At 48.0% G+C, this 19,514-nt stretch overlaps 1 protein-coding gene across 3 annotated transcripts in view; it reads left to right on the top strand.

Annotated features, from left to right (window-relative positions):
* LOC147097981 (pleckstrin homology domain-containing family A member 2-like) overlaps positions 1-19,514 on the top strand; it is a 148,936-nt gene that overhangs the window by 84,254 nt on the left and 45,168 nt on the right. For all 3 annotated transcript variants that reach the window (XM_085971172.1, XM_085971174.1, XM_085971173.1), the window contains exons 5-6: positions 5,705-5,802; positions 9,932-10,072. In XM_085971172.1, the coding sequence (XP_085827298.1) occupies positions 5,705-5,802; positions 9,932-10,072 (239 nt within the window). The remainder of the gene's footprint in view (positions 1-5,704; positions 5,803-9,931; positions 10,073-19,514) is intronic.

Raw genomic sequence — 19,514 nt, forward strand, 5'->3', positions numbered from 1 at the left:
GTCTGGAAGGCCGTTCTCTTAGCCTTAAAGTCTAAGGGCCTCCCAACCTCTCGCTGGCAGGAAGTCCTCCCGGCAGCGCTGCATTCCATCCGGTCACTGCTTTGCACTGCCATTAACGCCACCCCCCATGAACGAATGTTTGTTTTCCCCAGGAAATCGACTACGGGAACCACGCTGCCAACTTGGCTGACTTCTCCGGGGCCCGTCTTACTGCGAAAGCATGTGAGGGCCCATAAAACGGACCCTCTGGTCGAGAGGGTGGTCCTCCTGCACGCCAACCCCCAGTACGCCTACGTGGCATACCCAGACGGGCGGGAGGACACAGTCTCCTTACGAGACCTTGCACCCTCGGGCACCCCTGAGACACCACCGTTACCCCCCACCACCCCCCCAAATCCAGCCCAGGTAGACGGCATGCCGGAACCCCACGAGCCTTCGTCAACCACGCAGACACCAGCATTAACACCGGAGACTGCAACACCGCCGCCGCTGCTGCGCCGATCAGAAAGACTTACGAGGCCTCCGGACAGACTGACATACCCGAACTGGTAGTACACTTCACCCCGCCGGACTCAAATCTAAACAAGGGGTGAATGTGGTAAACCACTTTTATCGTTCACTACCGTTACACTATGGTTATCACTGTTTACACTGTTGTATCACTACACGAGGTCGCCTCTTGCCACGCTGTTATACCTGGGCTGACCACTGCTGACTCCGCCCATAGCTCCGCCTACTTGCCCAGGTATAAAGGTGGTCGACTGGCTGGTATTCCTCCTTGTTGGATCCGATCACCCACGAGGGTGGGCTCTGTTATTTAGCCAATAAAAACCTATAGTTACTTTCTTAACTCGTCGCTTTTCATTGGATGAATTGATAGGTATATCACATTGTTAACAGGGCGCAAAAAGCTTTGCGTTTCCTGAGGAATGAAGTGTCAAGCCACGTTACCTCGAACGCAAAAAACGTCAAGCAAACTGGAGACAGCATGCAACCAGGATTTGAACATCATAGAAACATAGAAAGTTACAGCACGGAAGGAGGCCATTTCGGCCCATCGTGTCCGCGCCGGCCAACAAAGAGCTATCCAGCCTAATCCCACTTCCCAGCTCTTGGTCCGTAGCCCTGCAGGTTACAGCATCCCAAGTGCACATCCAAGTACTTTTTAAATGTGATGAGGGTTTCTGCCTCTACCACCCTTTCAAGGCAATGAGTTCCAGACCCCCACCACCCTCTGGGTGAAGAAATTTGCCAAGTTGTGAAGAAATAGTCAACCTTGCCTCGAGAGGAATGCCAAAGGCTTGGGAGATGGAGCAAAGCAGCCAGGATTTACCTTGAGTAATACACGAGGCAGCTCGACTGTTTTCCCAACGGATGAAGACTCAGCTCTTCACGTTTGGAGGCCCTTCCCCAAGTAGAACCATTGGCCAGATTTCAAGTCGTGCTGATAGTGAGCTGAATTGACGCGCATTGATGTGGAGATAAAGCAGGTGTTATAAATCAACCACAAGCTAGCAACGGATGAAAGAAATACGTGGGCAGGTTGTTAACGCCAACAGAACAGTCTCCGCAAGTTCATTCTGTGTGACCTTTCAGCTTGTCTCCAAGTGCAACTTCGAAGTCAGATGTGAGCCAACATCCCTTCTTGATTGTCACAGCTTAAGAAAAATAAAATAAAGGAAGTTCAGAATGTTCTGTTTGCTTGTGACACCTTTTGTTCTACGGTTTTCACTGCATTGTAGAGGTCAGGCTGGCTTCCAAGTAAGTTTTGCTTGAGGTTTGCCGCCTTCTCCCCACACCTGTCTCTGGGTCTCGCAGGTGCTGTAAACAGTGCCGACCCTGCCCGCCATCTCCGGGCCCAGCATGGCGCGCTGCCACCTTCTGGGGAGAGTGCCTTGCGGTACTAAACGGGGTAAAGCCCCCCTGCACCAACCTCATGAAGCAGCCAGCCCCACTTCACCAGCAATCCAACAAGCGACACAAAGCCCTGCCACTTTCTCACAGACTCTGTGCGTCGGTGCTGGGTTTGCCTCAATTCATTTTTCTCTTCTTCCCACCCACTCGGCTTTTACAAAAGGCTCGTAGAACTTTGCCCCCCCCCCACCGTGAGGCCACCTACCCTTCACGTGGGGGGGGAGTTGCATCTCTTTGAATGCGAGCGGCAGCCCTTAAAGAGCTGCTGGCTGGCTCGGACATCCAGCCTGCGCAGCAAGAATGTTCCCTGTGCCTTGGGAACGGCGTGCGCAGGGAGGGTGTGCAACTGATTTTAAATGGGCTGACCATGCAAATTCACTTGAGATCATCTGCCCCGTCGGAATGGAGCACGCGACACTTGCACTGCAGTCCCCAGACTGCTCAATGACGGGAATAATCGGCCTTGGTGCAGCATTCCAGTCTTTGGGGGTTTAACGTGTCTCTCGATTCATGTTTTTGTTTCCAGCTCTTTTTTTTGGCTTGGACAGATTTGGTGGGGTAAAGAGTGAAAATTGGCATTTTGAAAACATTTCTGTTGTGCCCTTGTGATGATGGCGAACCTGCACACTGGTGCACCTGAGAGAATCGCAGCCGAAAAGATGAACAAGAATGTTCGCCAGGAGTAGCTGTAGCCGGCAAAGGCCAAGGGGGAGTGACATAAGAAAACTACTAGGCACTTGGTCTAAGCGTTAAACAAAGCTTTAATCAGCTGTTTTACAACATGGCGGTCTAGTTGTGTCCTTCACTAGTTCCTGTTAAAGAATGCCCTGCACAAGCTGGGCCCGTGCCCGAGTATTTATACTCTCCCTGGACAGCGCCACCCGCAGGCCGCTCAGTATTTTTTCATAAGTCTTTCTTTCATGAATGACTGATTCATGTCAGGGAGCTCTACATACATTTCAATGGACTGAAAGCTACGCGAGCCGCAAATCGGCTCTGCACCCAAATTCCCTGTATGAACGCCCGTCGTACGAAACTGCGCTGGGAGGGTTAAATTGTAATGTTTGAGGCAAGATCTCCTTCAGGAGTGGATTTCATGTGAAACAGAGCAGGACGACCAGGCCAGATTCCCTCCCCCATCTAGTTCAACCGAAGAGCCCACCCCAATCCCACTGTGATTGATGCAACCGAACCTCCACACTGCAAAATACATCGGGCTGGATTTTACTCACCGAGACGAGTTGGGGGCGGGACTGTTGCCTTCCGGGTTCTAGTCCCACCCCCAGCGACGTCCGACGCACCGACGCTATTTTCCCCTGATTGGTCTTGTTAAGCCCGCCCTGCGGGCTTGCTGGCCAATTGAAGGAAAGCCGGTGTCAGATGACGTCAGTTGATGACGCTTCATCTGCCAGTTTTCTGAAAAGCACATGAACCATTTATTTTTGACAGATGGTTTGACAGTGTTTGACAGCATTGAGATGCTGTCAAACACTGACAATCACTGTACAAAGGTGAGCCCTTGCACCCAGGCTCTCCAATGACTCCTTAGGATGAAACAGATGGCAGCTTTGGGTGAGGGTACAGAAGCCATCTGTCACTTCTCCCAATGAGGTGAGGCCACACAAACACTTCAAAGCTTGTCACCTACAGAAAAATCTAAACACATTAAAAATGACTATCCCAACATTTCCTTACCTCTGATACTCACCAGTGTCCCATTGGATCCTTTACACCACTTCTGCAGCTGTCATCTGTACACAAACATAACAACAGACCCACATCACGCCTCACTTACCCTGGCAGAGTTCCCCGATGTCGAGAAGCCCACAGCAGAAGTCGCAAAATGGGAAAAAGCCTCTTAACTGCCTGTTAACAGGCAGTTAAGTGGCTATAATCCTCTTCCCGCCGCAAATCGGGGACCCGACTCCCGGGAAGATTGGTTGGAGGCGGGTTGGGAGCAGGTTTGGGACCCGCTCCCATTCTTTTTGATTTTCCCAGCAGTCCTGCTCCAACCCCACCTCCTCAGGGCTGGTAAAATCCAGCTCATCCTCTCCGTTCTACATCAAAATCTTATGTTCTTATCCCTCGGTAAGGAACTCGGTTTCTGACAATTACTGTGAAGTACTTTGTCTCAAATCTTTCCCATGGTCATTGTCACATTTTTGGTAGCACGGAAGGGACTGTTTAACAGGAATCACCTGTTAGTGTGGGGAGAGATTCTAAAGATATCCTTACAGTAAGGAGCTCTGTACTTTCATTTTTGCTAATTTAAACAAGTTTCACTTTCCACCTTTCCAGAACAGGGGACATTCTTGCAAGAATGCAAAAGATAGCCAGCCCAGCACTACGACACACACTCAAATTTCAAAGAAAGACTGACTTGCACTTCTATAGCGCCTTTCACTACCTCCGGATGCCCCAGAGCACTTTACAGCCAATGAAGTACTTTTTTTGAAGTGTAGTCACTGATGTAATGTAGGAAACGCGGCAGCCAATTACCGCACAGCAAGCTCCCACAAACAGCAATGTGATAATGACCAGATCATCTGTTTTTTAGTGATTGAGGGATAAATATTGGCCCAGGGCACTGGGGAGAACTCCCCCCCTGCTCTTCTTCGAAATAGTGCCGCGGGATCTTTTACGTCCACCTGAGGGAGCAGACGGGGCCTCGGTTTAACGTCTCATCTGAAAGAGGGCACCTCCGACAGTGCAGCACTCCCTCAGTGCCGCACTGGAGAGTGTCGGCCTAGATTATGGGCTCAAGTCTCTGGAGTGGGGCTTGAACCCACGACCTTCTGACACAATATGAGTAATAATAAGAGTCAAAATAGAGTAAATGCCAAGTTGGTGACCTTGATCATCGGCTGTTGCTGTTGCTGACAGCAGCCCTTGCTGGAATGTGCCATGTGTGAGCACTGCATGGGTTCAGCTCAGCTGGCCAACGTTCCCTGTCCAAGCTCACACGTAAACAATACCACGTGGGCAAGATACCAGGGCTGGCCTGGCCCCCTTTGTGGAACGGTGACCCGGTCAAGGAGACCGAGAATTGAAGAAAGGAGGGGAGAAAATCTGACGACGAATGTTATTTTAACCCAAGTTATCATTGTTTCTGTTTGACGATTTATTTATTTTTTTGAAATATCCTTCTTTTTGATTTGCCCTGCACCGCCTGGCCAAGGTTCGGCGGGTGGCCGTTCCCCAGGACATTGCCCATGACCAGCCCAGCGTGGGCACACATGCCCTGGGGTGACTTCCCCTCACTTGCAGGGTCCCAGGACAGCAGAGCGCAAATCAGCTGCACCTCATTTGGGCGATCGCAACCCTGACCCCATGTCTCACTGCTCCACCACCTCTCCCAACTCCATTATAGATCAATGGCTTGAATTCTACTAACTATTTACTTGTACAGGAAACTTTTTTTTATCTGGCACGGACGGGACCGACGTGGTGCCGGTTCATTATCCGGATAACCGAACGCTATAGTAAAAGATACGGAGCTGAGAGCTCCGTATAAAGCAACAAACCCTGTTGCTTAGCAACAGGTTCAGAACAATGGCCACAAGTTGCAAGCATCTCTGTAGCTTAGCAACAGCTGCAGCCACACCCTTGCACAGCAACACATGGAGGAAGGCAAGTAATAAAAGTTACCTGAACCTACTCCTGAATTTTGCCGGTTAACCGACATTTCCGGTTATTTAGGTGCCGGTTAATCGAAAGTTTCATCGAAAGTTTCCTGTACGTGTATTTTGCTGATCACGGACTAACCAAACCATTTCTGTTTTAATTGCAGTTATAAATGCCGGCCTTCGCCGCTACTTTCTACAAGCCAACGATAAGAATGATTTACTTGACTGGGTTGATGCCTTAAACAAGTCGTGCAAAATTACAGTAAGTTTTTTTTCCCAACTTTCCTTCCCTTTTAAGTTCTCTTGGGCCACACACTCTTGTCACCTGCCTCAACTCGGTGGTTGGATTTGGAGAGAGGACAGGCGACCATCTCTGGCAATTCAGCCTAGGTCACTTTCCTTCACCGCATGCTATCTCTGGCCAAAGCCCTGAGCGTTCTGATATGGGGTTCCTGGCAGCAGCCAACCTTGCCTTCGCAGGAACAGCAGGAGGCCGTTCAGCCCCTTCGAGCTTGCTCCGCCATTCGATTAGATCACGGCTGACCCGTACCGCAACTCCATTTACCCGCCTTAGCTCCTGAATCCCTTACCGAATTTAAAAAAATCAATCCATCTCCGTCTTTGAAAGCTCCAATTGTCCCAGCATCTACAGCCAGTTTGCGCACCGCAAATGCGCGAATGACCAGATTAAAAAAAAAACGAAAATGGTGGAAACACACAACCGGTCAGTCAGCATCTGTAGATAGAACAGACAAGGGTGTGGACCCTTCTACAAAAGAGGCAGCAGGGCACGTTAATACAATCAGGAAAAAGAGGAAGGGTAAACAATACGTATCTATATATATATATATATAGATAGATAGATATATTCTAAAGACACACAGGGACTAACCCAGAGAAGAATGTGAGTGGAACAGTGAACAGATTATCTCAGTAAAGTAACAGAGGGTAAAGCCACTGATAAAACCACATTGTATCAGCTTCAGCTGAGGTGCTCAAACTAGAGGAGCCGCACTCGGCAACGGAAGTTGGTGAAATATAATAAACAAGCACACAAAGCTCGGGGGAACGGTGAGCCAAGTATTGGGATGCTGCCGTGAGCACCAGACATTAGGACATTAAAAATCCATTGCATAATTAATACGCCGAGCACCGAAATCCGTAATGCAATCGCAGGAAGCAACCGAATATTGGTAAACTCAGGTTCTTACACCACTTTGATGGTTTACAGTCTGGTTTTCATCCTCTTGTGGCAAATGATCACTAATGTTTGATTTCAAAATGATTTTTGTCCCTTTTTATTTATCAGCTCTCGCCCTCCATTTTCAAGCTAAGGGGGTGGGGACGGCAGGGGGTTGTGGGTGGGTGGGTGGAGTCTGGTAGCATTGGGGTGTAACGTGGGATTGGGCTGCTTCGGGGCTGGTCCCGTGCTTTGGCAGTAGTGGGATCTGGCAGCACTGTGGAGGGGAGGGGAGGAGGCACAGCTGCTGGCAGCACTGAGGGTAGGTGTTGAGGTCGGACAGGACTGAAAGGAAACTTGCATTTATGTAGTGCCGTTCACAACCCCAGGACGTTCCCAGAGCGCTTTACAGCCAATGAGGTACTTTTTTTGAAGTGCGGTCACTGTTGTGATGTAGGAAACGCGGCACAGCCAATTTGCGCACAGCAAGCTCCCACAAACAGCAATGTGATGATGACCAGATGTTAGTGATGCTGACTGAGGGATAACTATTGGCCAGGACACCGGGAGAGGGTGCTGGGGAAGGGGAGTGATGTAAAAAGGCTACTGAGCACTTGGTTTGAGAATAAAACAAGGCTTTAATCAACTTTCAAAACCATGAGATTTCTAGTTACATCACTAGTTCCTGGCTACAGAAACATCCTGAGCAAGCTGGGCCCACGCCCGAGTATTTATACTCCTTGGACGGCGCCACCAGCTGGCCGCCCAGTGTTACTTCATGAGTCCTGATAAGATTCACGACAGGGAGCATTTAGGGAGTGGGGAAAGGGAGCATTTAGGGAGTGGGGAAGGGGAGCATTTAGGGAGTGGGGAAGGGGAGCATTTAGGGAGTGGGGAAGGTGCACTGGAGAGCTGCACAAGGCAGTGAATTGAAAGTGCAGTGACTGATAAAACAGCAGTGGGAGTGAGAACTCTGCTCGATAATAAAATGGATACCGTCAGGGCCCCCCATATAGTCGAGGTGCTATTGTGAGCGAGTGTCAAACGTTCACTTTTTTTTTGTACGACTGAACTCCCTTACGAGCTGAAGTGTTTGGGTTATTTTTCTGTGCAGAACCTGATGCTGAGCGGCCTGTTTAGCTCCCACCAACCTGAGCAGGCTGTCTGCGGGCTAGTTCTGGTTCAGGAAATGACATTTCTTTTTTTTTTTAATCATGTCTTCGGTTTCCTGCCGTCACCAGTAGCCCTTACTTTGAATTGCGCTTAACATGTGTTGTAAAGAAAAATGTCCCCGGTTAGAAATCTCTCATTGAAACCCCCTCCTCCCCATATAATAAAAAAAATCATTGCTGTTGTGCTTTTGTGAAAATTATGGGTGATTAGATTTGAGAGTAAGCCTGCAGTGGGCAATTCAGTAAGTGCCACACTGATAGGGATCTATCGCTGGGTTATCTCATGATGGTGAAAGATCCTGTGAGCAGAAGCAAGATCCTTTTCCCAAATGAAACAAAGTAGGCTACGCACCACACCACTGCAGTGTCCTCTGTTGTTATACGTACATTTTCATTGTCCTCAGAGAAAAAGAGAGTGGGGGGGAATTTCTGAAGCTTTAAATATAAACAATCGATTTTTAACCCTACTCGCTCAGTGGAAACTTGACGGCTGAGCAGTGAAAATCGCTCCTGGCTCTTAAAAGCCGCCAGGATCGCAACATCTGCGATTTTAACCCGCTCTCCTGAGCAGGCGGCAAGGCCACCCGCCCGGAGCCCAACAGGGGTCCTTCTTTACGCCTGCATGTTGAGGCCCGATGACATCACTGCGGCCCGACAGTAGTTTTAAACTCGAGCCCGAGCGGGGCCTCCACCTGGAGTTAAAATCGGGGGGGGGGGGGGGACCGACAGTGATCTTATCAAAACGGCGGTTGAAGATCTGTTCCGATGCCCGCGCTCCTTCTGCCATCAGTCAGTGGACGGATAGTCGGCTGAGTGTGTTGTGGTTGTTAGCTAGAGTTTGGAAGGTATCGTGGGGCTTGCGGCCAAACACGACGCTGTAACATTTTGTCCGATGTGTGAAAACGGGCTGAAATCGAGCATAGCCTGTGTGAACAGCGGCGATGGCGCTGTGGCGTCCACAGATTTTCTTTTGGGGACGGGGACGGGAGGGGGGCTAATTTGCTTCATAATTGACGTGCTTGGTGGCACTGCGAAAACAGGGGTGGCTCTGTGAAAACAGGGCAAACCGTTTCCTTAATCTCCCGAGACCACAAAGCTGGCCTTTCTGAACCTCTACATCAATGAACTGTGTGAGGAATCTGCTTCTCGCACTGTGGCCAAATACAGAGACTGGTTGACCAAGTGTAACCTTTGACCCCTGATGATGTGTGTGTATATATACAATGGCCCAGAAATTCGGGTTGGGGGCTTCCCGCGGGTGCAAGCCCCCGACCTGCACTTACCTAGCGCGCCGGCCGTTGAGCTGTGGGCCCCCGTGGGATTCCGATCCTGGGCCTCCTCCAACTGCCGGCGCGCAGTGCTTGCGTATCCCAGGGGCGCAGTTAGTTCGATGCGTCCCCTGGGATCACGTGGGCCATGGAGAGCCAATGGTAGCAGGGAATGCTTCATTCATAAGTTTGACAGGAAGGGCTGTCAAACCTATAAATACTATAAGCCCCAAAACATCACTAAAACTTCAAATAATTTTTTTTTTAAATCACATTTTAAAAATAACTATAAATTACATGAAATAACTATTTTAAACAATAATTTAAATTTTTGAAAAAATTTATTACATTTTCTAACGGGGCTAAAAATAAACTTACCTTTCTTTAAAGTATTTAAAAATAATAAACCTGTGGAAAAAATGATTTAATTTTAATTAATTCACCACTTACCTTGTTAAAAGCAGGCCTTGCGCCTGCTTTTTAAAAGTGTAACTTCTGGAGACTTACCCTCCCGGAGAAACCTGCAAAAAAAACATAAGTTCGATGCGCACATGCGCTGCCTCTCCCGCGCACGCGTTCCACCTGTCAACCCTTTCTTTCAGGGGAACGGAAGTGCCAGTTTCCCGTGCATGCGCAGTGCACGCACAAAACCGGCACTTTCGTTGGGCCTACGCGTGAGTACCCCGTGCGTACTCACCCGTGGGGACCCGAATTTCTGGGCCATTGTTAGTATTTTTTGTTGATGAATTTCTTTTCATTTTACATTGGCAGGTGCCAAAGGGCAAGGTGAATGACCCACAACCCAGCACCGAAATTAAAAACCCTACAACTGATGCCCAGACTGGGAGGAAACAGATTCCATACAAGACTGAAATCATTGGCGGTGTTGTAGTGCAAACGCCCATCACACAGGTGAGAACTGACTATCCCACAAAATCTACTTGCCTCTTGTAAGAGCAAAGACGTCTTACTGCAATTATACAGGGCCCTGGTGAGACCATACCTGGAGTACTGTGTACAGTTTTGGTCTCCTTACCTAAGGAAGGATATACTTGTCATAGAGGGAGTGCAACGAAGGTTCCCCAGACTGGTTCCTGGGATGGGGGGATTGTCCTATGAGGAGAGATTGAGTAGACTAGGCCTATATTCTCTAGAGTTTAGAAGAATGAGAGGTGATCTCATTGAAACATACAAAATTCTTACAGGGCTTGACAGGGTAGATGCAGGGAGGATGTTTCCCCCTGGCTGGGGAGTCTAGAACCAGGGGTCACAGTTTCAGAATAAGGGGTTGGCCATTTAGGACTGAGATGAGGAGAAATTTCTTCACTCAGAGGGTGGTGAATCTTTGGAATTCTCTACCCCAGGGGGCTGTGGAAGCTCAGTCGCTGAGTATATCCAAGACAGAGATCGATAGATTATTGGATATTAAGAGAATCGAGGGATATGGGGATAGTGCAGGAAAGTGGAGATGAGGTCGAAGATCAGCCATGATCTCATTGAATGGTGGAGCAGGCTCGAGGGGCCGAATGGCCGACTCCTGCTCCTATTTCTCATGTTCTTATGTTCCCCGTCTAAATTTTGGAATCACTTCATTAAATACATTTTCACTGAGGTTTCTTTTGGAATGGAACACTTTTGTCAGCATCAACAACACCCTGCATTTATATAGTGCCTTTAATATAGACAAACGTCCCAAGGCGCTTTGCAGTGTGAGGAAAATGGAAGCCGAGCCTCGGGAGGAGAGATTAGAAGTGGCGTCCAAAAGCTTTGTCAAAGAGGCGGGTTTTAAGGAGGGCGTTTAAAGGAGGAGAGGGACGTGGAGAGGTGGACGGGGTTAGGGAGGGAATTCCGCAAAGTGGGAGCTAAGGTGGACGAAGAGAAGGGAGAGGCCAGTCAGTGAAATGGAAAGTTCTTGGGCTGGGGTCTAGGACTTTCCGAGACTATTGAGATAGCGAGGGGTAAGGCCATGGTGAGGTCTGATTTTCATCGCTCCACCATTGGCGGCCGTGCCTTCAGCTGCCTGGGGCCCTAAGCTCTGGAATTCCCTGCCTAAACCTCTCCGCCTCTCTACCTCTCTTTAAGATGCTCCATGAAAACCTACCTCTTTGACCAAGCTTTTGGTCACCTGCCCTAATGTCTCCTTATGTGGCTCGGTGTCAAATTTTGTTTGATAATCGCTCCTGTGAAGCACCTTGGGACGTTCTACTACGTTAAAGGCACTATATAAATGCACGCTGTCGCTTTAAATATTGAAAAGTGAGGTGATGCGGAGCCAGATGCAGTGCTAATAGGTTAAAGGATAAGACGATACATGATCAGTGGTGTACATTTAAGGAGTTATTTTACAAATTCCAAAAAAAGTATATTCCACTGAGAAAAAAAGGGTGTAAAAGAAAAGACAGCCATCCGTGGCTAAGTAAAGAAATTAAGGATAGTATTCGACTAAAAACAAGGGCATATAAGGTAGCCAAATCTAGTGGGAGGATAGAGGATTGGGAAAACTTTAAAAGACAGCAAAAAATAACAAAAAGATTGATTAAGAAAGGGAAGATACATTATGAAAGTAAATTAGCAAAAAATATAAAGACAGATAGTAAGAGTTTTTATAGTTATATAAAAAGAAAAAGGGTGGCTAAAGTAAATGTTGGTCCCTTAGAGGATGAGACCGGGAAATTAATGGTGGGAAATATGGAGATGGCAAAAACACTGAATGAATATTTTACATCAGTCTTTACAGTAGAGGACACCAAGAATATCCCAACACTTGACAAGCAGGGGGCTATAGGGGGGGAGGAGCTAAATACGATTAAAATCACTAAGGAAGTAGTACTTGGTAAAATAATGGGACTCAAGGCGGATAAATCACCTGGACCTGATGGCTTACATCCCAGGGTTTTGAGGGAAGTGGCGGTAGGGATTGTGGATGCATTGGTAATAATCTTCCAAAACTCCCTGGACTCAGCAAAGGTCCCGGCAGACTGGAAAACTGCTAATGTAACACCCTTATTTAAAAAGGGCAGTAGACAGAAGGCTGGAAACTATAGACCGGTTAGCCTAACATCTGTGGTAGGTAAAATTTTGGAGTCCATTATTAAGGAGACAGTAACAGGACATTTGGATAATCATAATTTAATAAGACAAAGTCAGCATGGTTTTATGAAGGGGAAGTCATGTTTGACAAATTTGCTGGAGTTCTTTGAGGAAGTAACATATAGGGTGGATAAAGGTGAACCAGTGGACGTAGTGTATTTAGACTTCCAAAAGGCATTTGACAAGGTGCCACACAAAAGATTATTGCTTAAGATAAAAAATCACGGGATTGGGGGTAATATTCTGGCATGGATAGAGGATTGGCTATCTAACAGAAGGCAGAGAGTTGGGATAAATGGTTCATATTCAGACTGGCAATCAGTAACCAGTGGTGTTCCGCAGGGGTCAGTGCTGGGTCCCCAACTCTTTACAATCTATATTAACGATTTGGAGGAGGGGACCGAGTGTAACACGTCAAAGTTTGCAGATGATACTAAGATGGGAGGGAAAGTAGTGAGTGAGGAGGACATAAAAAACCTGCAAGGGGACATAGACAGGCTAAGTAAGTGGGCAGAGATTTGGCAGATGGAATACAATACTGGAAAGTGTGAGGTTATGCACTTTGGCAGGAAAAATCGTAGAGCAAGTTATTATCTTAATGGCAAGAAACTTGAAAGTACTGAAGTACAAAGGGATCTGGGGGTCCTGGTGCACGAAACTCAAAAGGTTAGTATGCAGGTGCAGCAAGTGATTAAGAAGGCCAATGGAATGTTGGCTTTCATTGCTAGGGGGATAGAATATAAAAATAGAGAGGTATTGCTTCAGTTGTACAAGGTATTGGTGAGACCGCACCTGGAATACTGCATACAGTTTTGGTGTCCATACTTAAGAAAGGACATACTTGCTCTCGAGTCAGTACAAAGAAGGTTCACTCGATTAATCCCGGGGATGAGGGGATGGACATATGAGGAGAGGTTGAGTAGATTGGGACTCTACTCATTGGAGTTCAGAAGAATGAGAGGCGATCTCATTGAAACATATAAGATTATGAAGGGGTTGGATCGGGTGGATGCAGGGAGGATGTTCCAGATGATGGGTGAAACTAGAACTAGGGGGCATAGTCTTAGAATAAGGGGCTGCTCTTTCAAAACTGAGATGAGGAGGAACTACTTCACTCAGAGGGTGGTAGGTCCATGGAATATGCTGCCCCAAAAAGCTGTCGAAGCTACATCATTACATAAATTTAAAACAGAAATAGACAGTTTCCTAGTAGAAAAGGGAATTAAGGGTTACGGGGAGCGGGCAGGAATTTGGACATGAGTCTAGGTTCGGATAGGTCATGGCCCTGTGGGTAGCGGAGCGGGCCCAGGGGCCGTGTAGCCTGATCCTGCTCCTGTTTTCATGTGTCTAATGCTGTTAGATTCAGGAGATAGTCCTGTCATAGTGGATTGGCGGTTAGGATCAGATCAGCCATGATCTTATTGAATGGCGGAGCAGGCTCGAGGGGCCAATTGGCCTACTCCTGCTCCTATTTCTTATGTTCTTATGTTCTTATGTTCTTCTTCCCCACTCTGTTCCCACATTGTGCCTCAACTCCGGCCCGATAGACGAACAGATCTCACTGTACTAGAGTAGATTATTGTCCACTTCCCACAGCCCCTCCGAACGAGATTGCCATTTTACTGCCAAATTATGAGTGGTTTTGCGATTCAGCCCACGTTGCATTTCTTTGAGCGAAGAGACCTTTAGCCCATCGCTCTGCAATGAAAACGTTCCTTAAACCCAACACCGTTAAAAGTGCACATGCTTCCTGCAACTGGTAACCGTGCGCTTCATCAGTGCCGTGGATTAGGTCATTAATCCAGTAGCTTTGCATATGGTGATAGGAGAGTGCAAAATGTATGTCACACACATGCAGCTGAAGCTTATGCAAAGTTTACTCAAATATCCATCAGCTTTGCTGCATTCACACAAAACACTTCCCGAGTTTTGTTTCTCGAAAGCCAGAGCTCGGGTCATAACTAATCTCACCGGTTGGCCGTTTCAGCACCGGCATTGTGGAAGAAAACCTTGCTTTCGCGCAAACCCCCTTGTGCATTTCCACTTCTTTAAAATAAAAAGAGACTGCCGGACAAACCGGACGAGTGCAACTCATACTCCTGAAATGCAGCCACATCTGGCTTGGCTTGTGTGAGGATGTGATGCACAGAGCGAGGGCCAGACTTTAATATTTAACAGAGTTTCAGACCGGAGTTCACAGTACACCAACCGGCTTCACGTGACAGGAAGAGGCACAGGGGACTGCCATATTCGGCAGTGCGCTAGAAGAAAACTGTTATTTATTTAAAGGCAGGAGGTGAGACAGTTCTTTCTTGTGCCGTGGTAGAAAGTGACAGAGAGAGAGTTATTTTTGCAGCATGATAGATTAAGCAAGCTGAAGGTGAGAAGTTTTTTTGCGGTGTGTCTCAAACGAGAGAAACCAACAGCAAGATTGATTTCTTTTTTTACAAAAATGTATCACATGAAATAAAACAAAATGAGGCACGTTTATCACTATTTTTCGCCCAGTGTGGTGAGTTTGTGGAACAATCACAGCAAACAGTTTGACATGAATCAGTCATTCATGAAAGAAAGACTTATGAAATAATACTGAGCGGCCTACGGGTGGCGCTGTCCAGGGAGAGTATAAATACTTGGGCACGGGCCCAGCTTGCGCAGGACATTCTTTAACAGGAACTAGTGAAGGACACAACTAGACCTCCATGTTGTAAAACAGTTGATTAAAGCTTTGTTTAACGCTTAGACCAAGTGCCTAGTAGTTTTCTTACGTCACAGTTCATCTTATTTATTAACATATTTTAAATGCCTACATTTATCCTTATAATCTTTTGCATCAGGGATGATCGAGTAAGCCGAGACCGAGATTGATAGATTTTTTGCCAGGTAAGGGCGTGAGGGTTACGGAACCAAGGCGGGTAAATGGATTTAAGATACAGATCAGCCATGGTCTCATTAAATGGCGGACTGGCTTGAGGGGCTGAATGGCCTCCTCCTATTCCGATCAGGAAAGGCTGAACAGGCTGGGGCTCTTTTTTTCTCTAGAAAAGAGAAGGCTGAGGGGTGATAGAGAGGTCTTTTAAGATTATGAAAGGGTTTGATAGGGTAGACGTAGAGATGTTTCCACTTGTGGGGAGGGGGGGGAGGGGGGTGAGGCCAGAACTAGAGGCCATCAATACGAGATAGTCACCAATAAATCCAACAGGGAATTCAGGAGAGACTTCTTTACCCAGAGAGTGGTGAGAATGTGGAACTCGCTACCACAGGGAGTGGTTGAGGCGAATAGTATAGATGCATTTAAGGGGAAGCTAGATAAACACACGAGGGAGAAGGGAATAGAGGGTTATACTGATAGAATTAGATGAAGCAGAGTGGGAGGAGTGGAGCATAAACAGTGGCATAGACCAGTTGGGCCGAATGACCTGTTTCTGTGCTTTAGACGCTATGTAACTCTATGCTCCTGTAATCTGTGGGAAGCTAATAGTCCCTGAACTGCTGGGACAATGGAACTGCCAGTCAGTCTCTGTCCAGTGATGTAGGTTGTCAGATTGTTTGGTCAACGGGGAAACTTTCAAAAAACCTCTTCTCCAATTGGGTGGAGCCCCATGATGAGGCAATTTCTACCGACCTTAACCTGCTATGCTGAGTCACTCGTCAGAAAGGAGCCAACACAAATTGGCTGCTTTAGGTTGGTGGGGCGGTGGGGGGGGGGGTAATTCAGATGGTTCTGTACTTAAAAGAAACCTGCATTAACAACCGAATTAAGGTTTTTAACTTGGTGTTGCTGGGTTTGCACGCTGAGGCCCATGTTTGGATTTCTGCAACAATAGGCCGAATCCACCAGCAGCTTTATACAACCGCTCTGCCGGTCAGAGAGTACAGGCGACAGAGTGAGAAGCGATGTTTGCCATCGCCTACGCTCCGCGAACATAAAAGCAGGTTGAGGGTCCACAACCCGCCCATTTCCCAAACCAGAGTCCGATCGCATTTCTGCTTGATTTGTTACTTTTCGATGTCATCTCGGTGAGACCTGAATATGTCTCTGTACCCCCTCTTGGCAAAGACAAATAAGAGTGTGGTCTACAAGGCTGGTAGGCACAGCCCAGGTGGGGTGCTTCTGAAATGGATCAAAAACTGGCTGAAGAGGTGGAGCTGTACATGGAGCTGGATCGGCATGGCAGGAAATGGGAGATGTGGCTCAGGGATGGGGACTTTGGCTGTCTACAATGTAGACACTCCCAAGTCTGTAGATGGTGACATGAATCAGTCATTCATGAAAGAAAGACTTATGAAATAATACTGAGCGGCCTATGGGTGGCGCTGTCCAGGGAGAGTATAAATACTTGGGCACGGGCCCAGCTTGCGCAGGACATTCTTAACAGGAACTAGTGAAGGACACAACTAGACCTCCATGTTGTAAAACAGTTGATTAAAGCTTTGTTTAACGCTTAGACCAAGTGCCTAGTAGTTTTCTTACGTCAGATGGCATGAAACTGGGAGGGACTGCCAACAACCGGGAATAGGCACTACCCCTAAACCCCTCCGTCTCTCCACCTCCCTTTCCCCCTTTATAGACCCTCCTTAAAACCCACCTCTTTGACCAAGCCTTTGGTCACCCCTCCCAATATCTCCTCCTTTGTCTCAGCGTCTATTTTTGTCTCCTTACACCTCTATATGAATGTAAGTTGTTGTAGAAGATCTGGAGGTGCACTATTACTAGAAAAGTTGCACGCAAGTTTTTGACCCATGGATCAGAGAGCACCATTGTATCGGGAGTGATGAGGATTAGAGGCTGTCTTGAGATTTAGAAGGGACAAGGTCATTGAAGATGGAGGTGAGGCAGGGATGGAGACGGGCAGCACAGGCATGAGTCTCTCTTAGGCAGTCCCTCGGAACCGAGGATGACTTGCTTCCACACGAAAAATGAGTTCTCAGGTGACTGATGAGTCCAATGCGGGACCGACAGTCTCTGTCACAGGTGGGGCAGACGGTGGTTGAAGGGGTGGGTGGGTGGGGTGCTTGGGTTGACCTGCGCTCCTTGCGCTGCCTGTGCTTGGCTTCCGCTTGCTCCCGGCGAAGAGACTCGAGGTGTTCAGCGCCTTCCCGGATGCTTCTCCTCCACTTTGTGCGGTCTTGGGCCAGGGATTCCCAGGTGTCGGTGGGGATGTTGCCCTTTTTCAAGGAGGATTTGAGGGTGTCCTTGAAGCGTTTCCTCTGCCCACCTGGGGCTCTCTTGCCGCGTCGGAGCTCCGAGTAGAGCGCTTGTTTTGGGAGTCTCGTATCGGGCACGCGGGCGATGTGACCCGTCACAGTGTTCTCGCTCAGGCCAACATCTCCAGCATCGAAGCTTTGATCACGCTCGATCAGGCATGAATATCTGTACCGGCGGAGGGCCAGAAAAATGGAAGGTTGGGGTTAGAGAAAGAGTGTGTAAAGCAGTCAAGGGGTGATTCTTTCCAAGGTTAAAAAGTGAAAGCAAGGGGTTTTTGGCCTGTCGGAGGACTGTGTATAAGGAAGGAAATAACAAAGCGGTCTGAGAAAGCTCTGCCGCAGCTGGAGATCTTGGCCTCGTGTGCTCAGGAGATTGAGGAAGTAGCCGTGTGTGTGATTGGGGAATCACCGTGCGGGGGGGAGAAGCTGAGGAGAGACGAGTTCCAGATCGCCAACGATCAGGAATTACTGAGTCCAGAGACCGGACAGAACAGGGAAATTTCAGTGAGAGGGTAGCACGTGGTGAATTAAGTTGGCCCAGCGATGTGTCATGGGAAGCCACAGCCTCCTGGATCTCGCGTTGGGTGACCGAGGAGGAATTCCCCAGAGTTTTCCTTGAACTTGGCCGAGCAGGTTTTTCTTCCCCTCCCCCACACGTTAGCACACCACGAGTGATGGGCCTGACGGTCGAGGTGGGAACTTCTGGGCCTTATAGTTTCTACTCAACTTAAGGGGAAGCCTGGCCATGTGGGAAATTGGTTTCCTATGGCTCTATTGTATCAGCTGTGGCTCAGTGGGCAGCACCCTCGCCTCTGAGTCAGAAGGTTGTGGGTTCAAGTCCCACTCCAGAGACTCGAGCACATAAATCTGGGCTGACACTCCCAGTGCTGTACTGAGGGAGTGCTGCACTGTCGGAGGTGCCATCTTTCAGGTGAGATATTAAACCAAGGCCCCGTCTGCTCTCTCAGGTGGGTATTAAAGATCCCAAGGCACTGTTTCGAAGAAGAACAGGGGAGTTATTCCCAGTGTCCTGGGCCAATATTTATCACTAAAACAGATGATCTGGTCATTATCACATTGCTGTTTGTGGGAGCTTGCTGTGCGCAAATTGGCTGCTGCGTTTTCCACATTACAACAGTGCCCGCACTTCAAAAGTACATCATTGGCTGTAAAGCGTTTTGAGATGTCCGGTGGTCGTGAAAGGCGCTATATAAATGCAAGTTTTTCTTTTTATTATCGGCGCCTCCTCCCGCCATTATACCTTGAGAATTGTCACGCACCTTTTCGGGTGGTGGGGGGGTGAGGTGAGGGCGGGTGGGTTGCAGTCCCACCCCCCTCGCTCCCCTCTCTTTTTTCGTATTCTCCTTCCCACAGAGGCCGCAAGAAACAACGTGATTGGAACTTTCCCGGAGCTGCTAAAAGAAAACATTCACGTCAAATAAAAACTAAAAACGCAAATTTCACGTGTAACTTCCCACCAGCCCAGAAGTTCAGTGAGGTGCGGTGAGCTTTTTGTTTAAATGTTAACGCTCAGGCTGGCTGGGTGGCTGAGTTCAGGTTGCCGTCATGTGACGGGCTTGGTCTGGCCGTTTCTGGTCAAATTATGGTTCGGTTATCTCATCAACCAAGTCAGTCACTCGCAGCGACCACAAGACGAGAATTACTAATTTAGAAATTGCATTTACATTAAGCTCACATCTGCGTCGCTCTTCCTCATTTTTATATATATATTTTTTTAATCTTTAACCGTTTGAGCACCAGAATAGATTTTTGGCGGTTTTCTTAAACGCGACCCACACGTAATCTTCCGCAAGACACTGAACACCTCTCCTCATGAGCATTCTGCAGTGTACCCGCGCACGTCCTGGGGCTGCACCGTATTCCATAATTATTTCGGATTGCTGACATGCAGGAATACATTTTATTTGGTGCACGGCAGCGGTTCCGCGGCCTGTTCGAGGTCAGTAACCCTTACCCTGCCTGCAGGTCCAAGGGGATGGTAGGTTCGATTAGGTTTTTTTCAGTTTTCAGTTCACACTCGTTATGATTGCAATAG

The sequence above is a fragment of the Somniosus microcephalus genome, chromosome 30 (genome assembly GCF_052327205.1).
Source record: "Somniosus microcephalus isolate GS21.2 chromosome 30, FLI_Smic_1.0, whole genome shotgun sequence".
Classification (NCBI taxonomy): domain Eukaryota; kingdom Metazoa; phylum Chordata; class Chondrichthyes; order Squaliformes; family Somniosidae; genus Somniosus; species Somniosus microcephalus.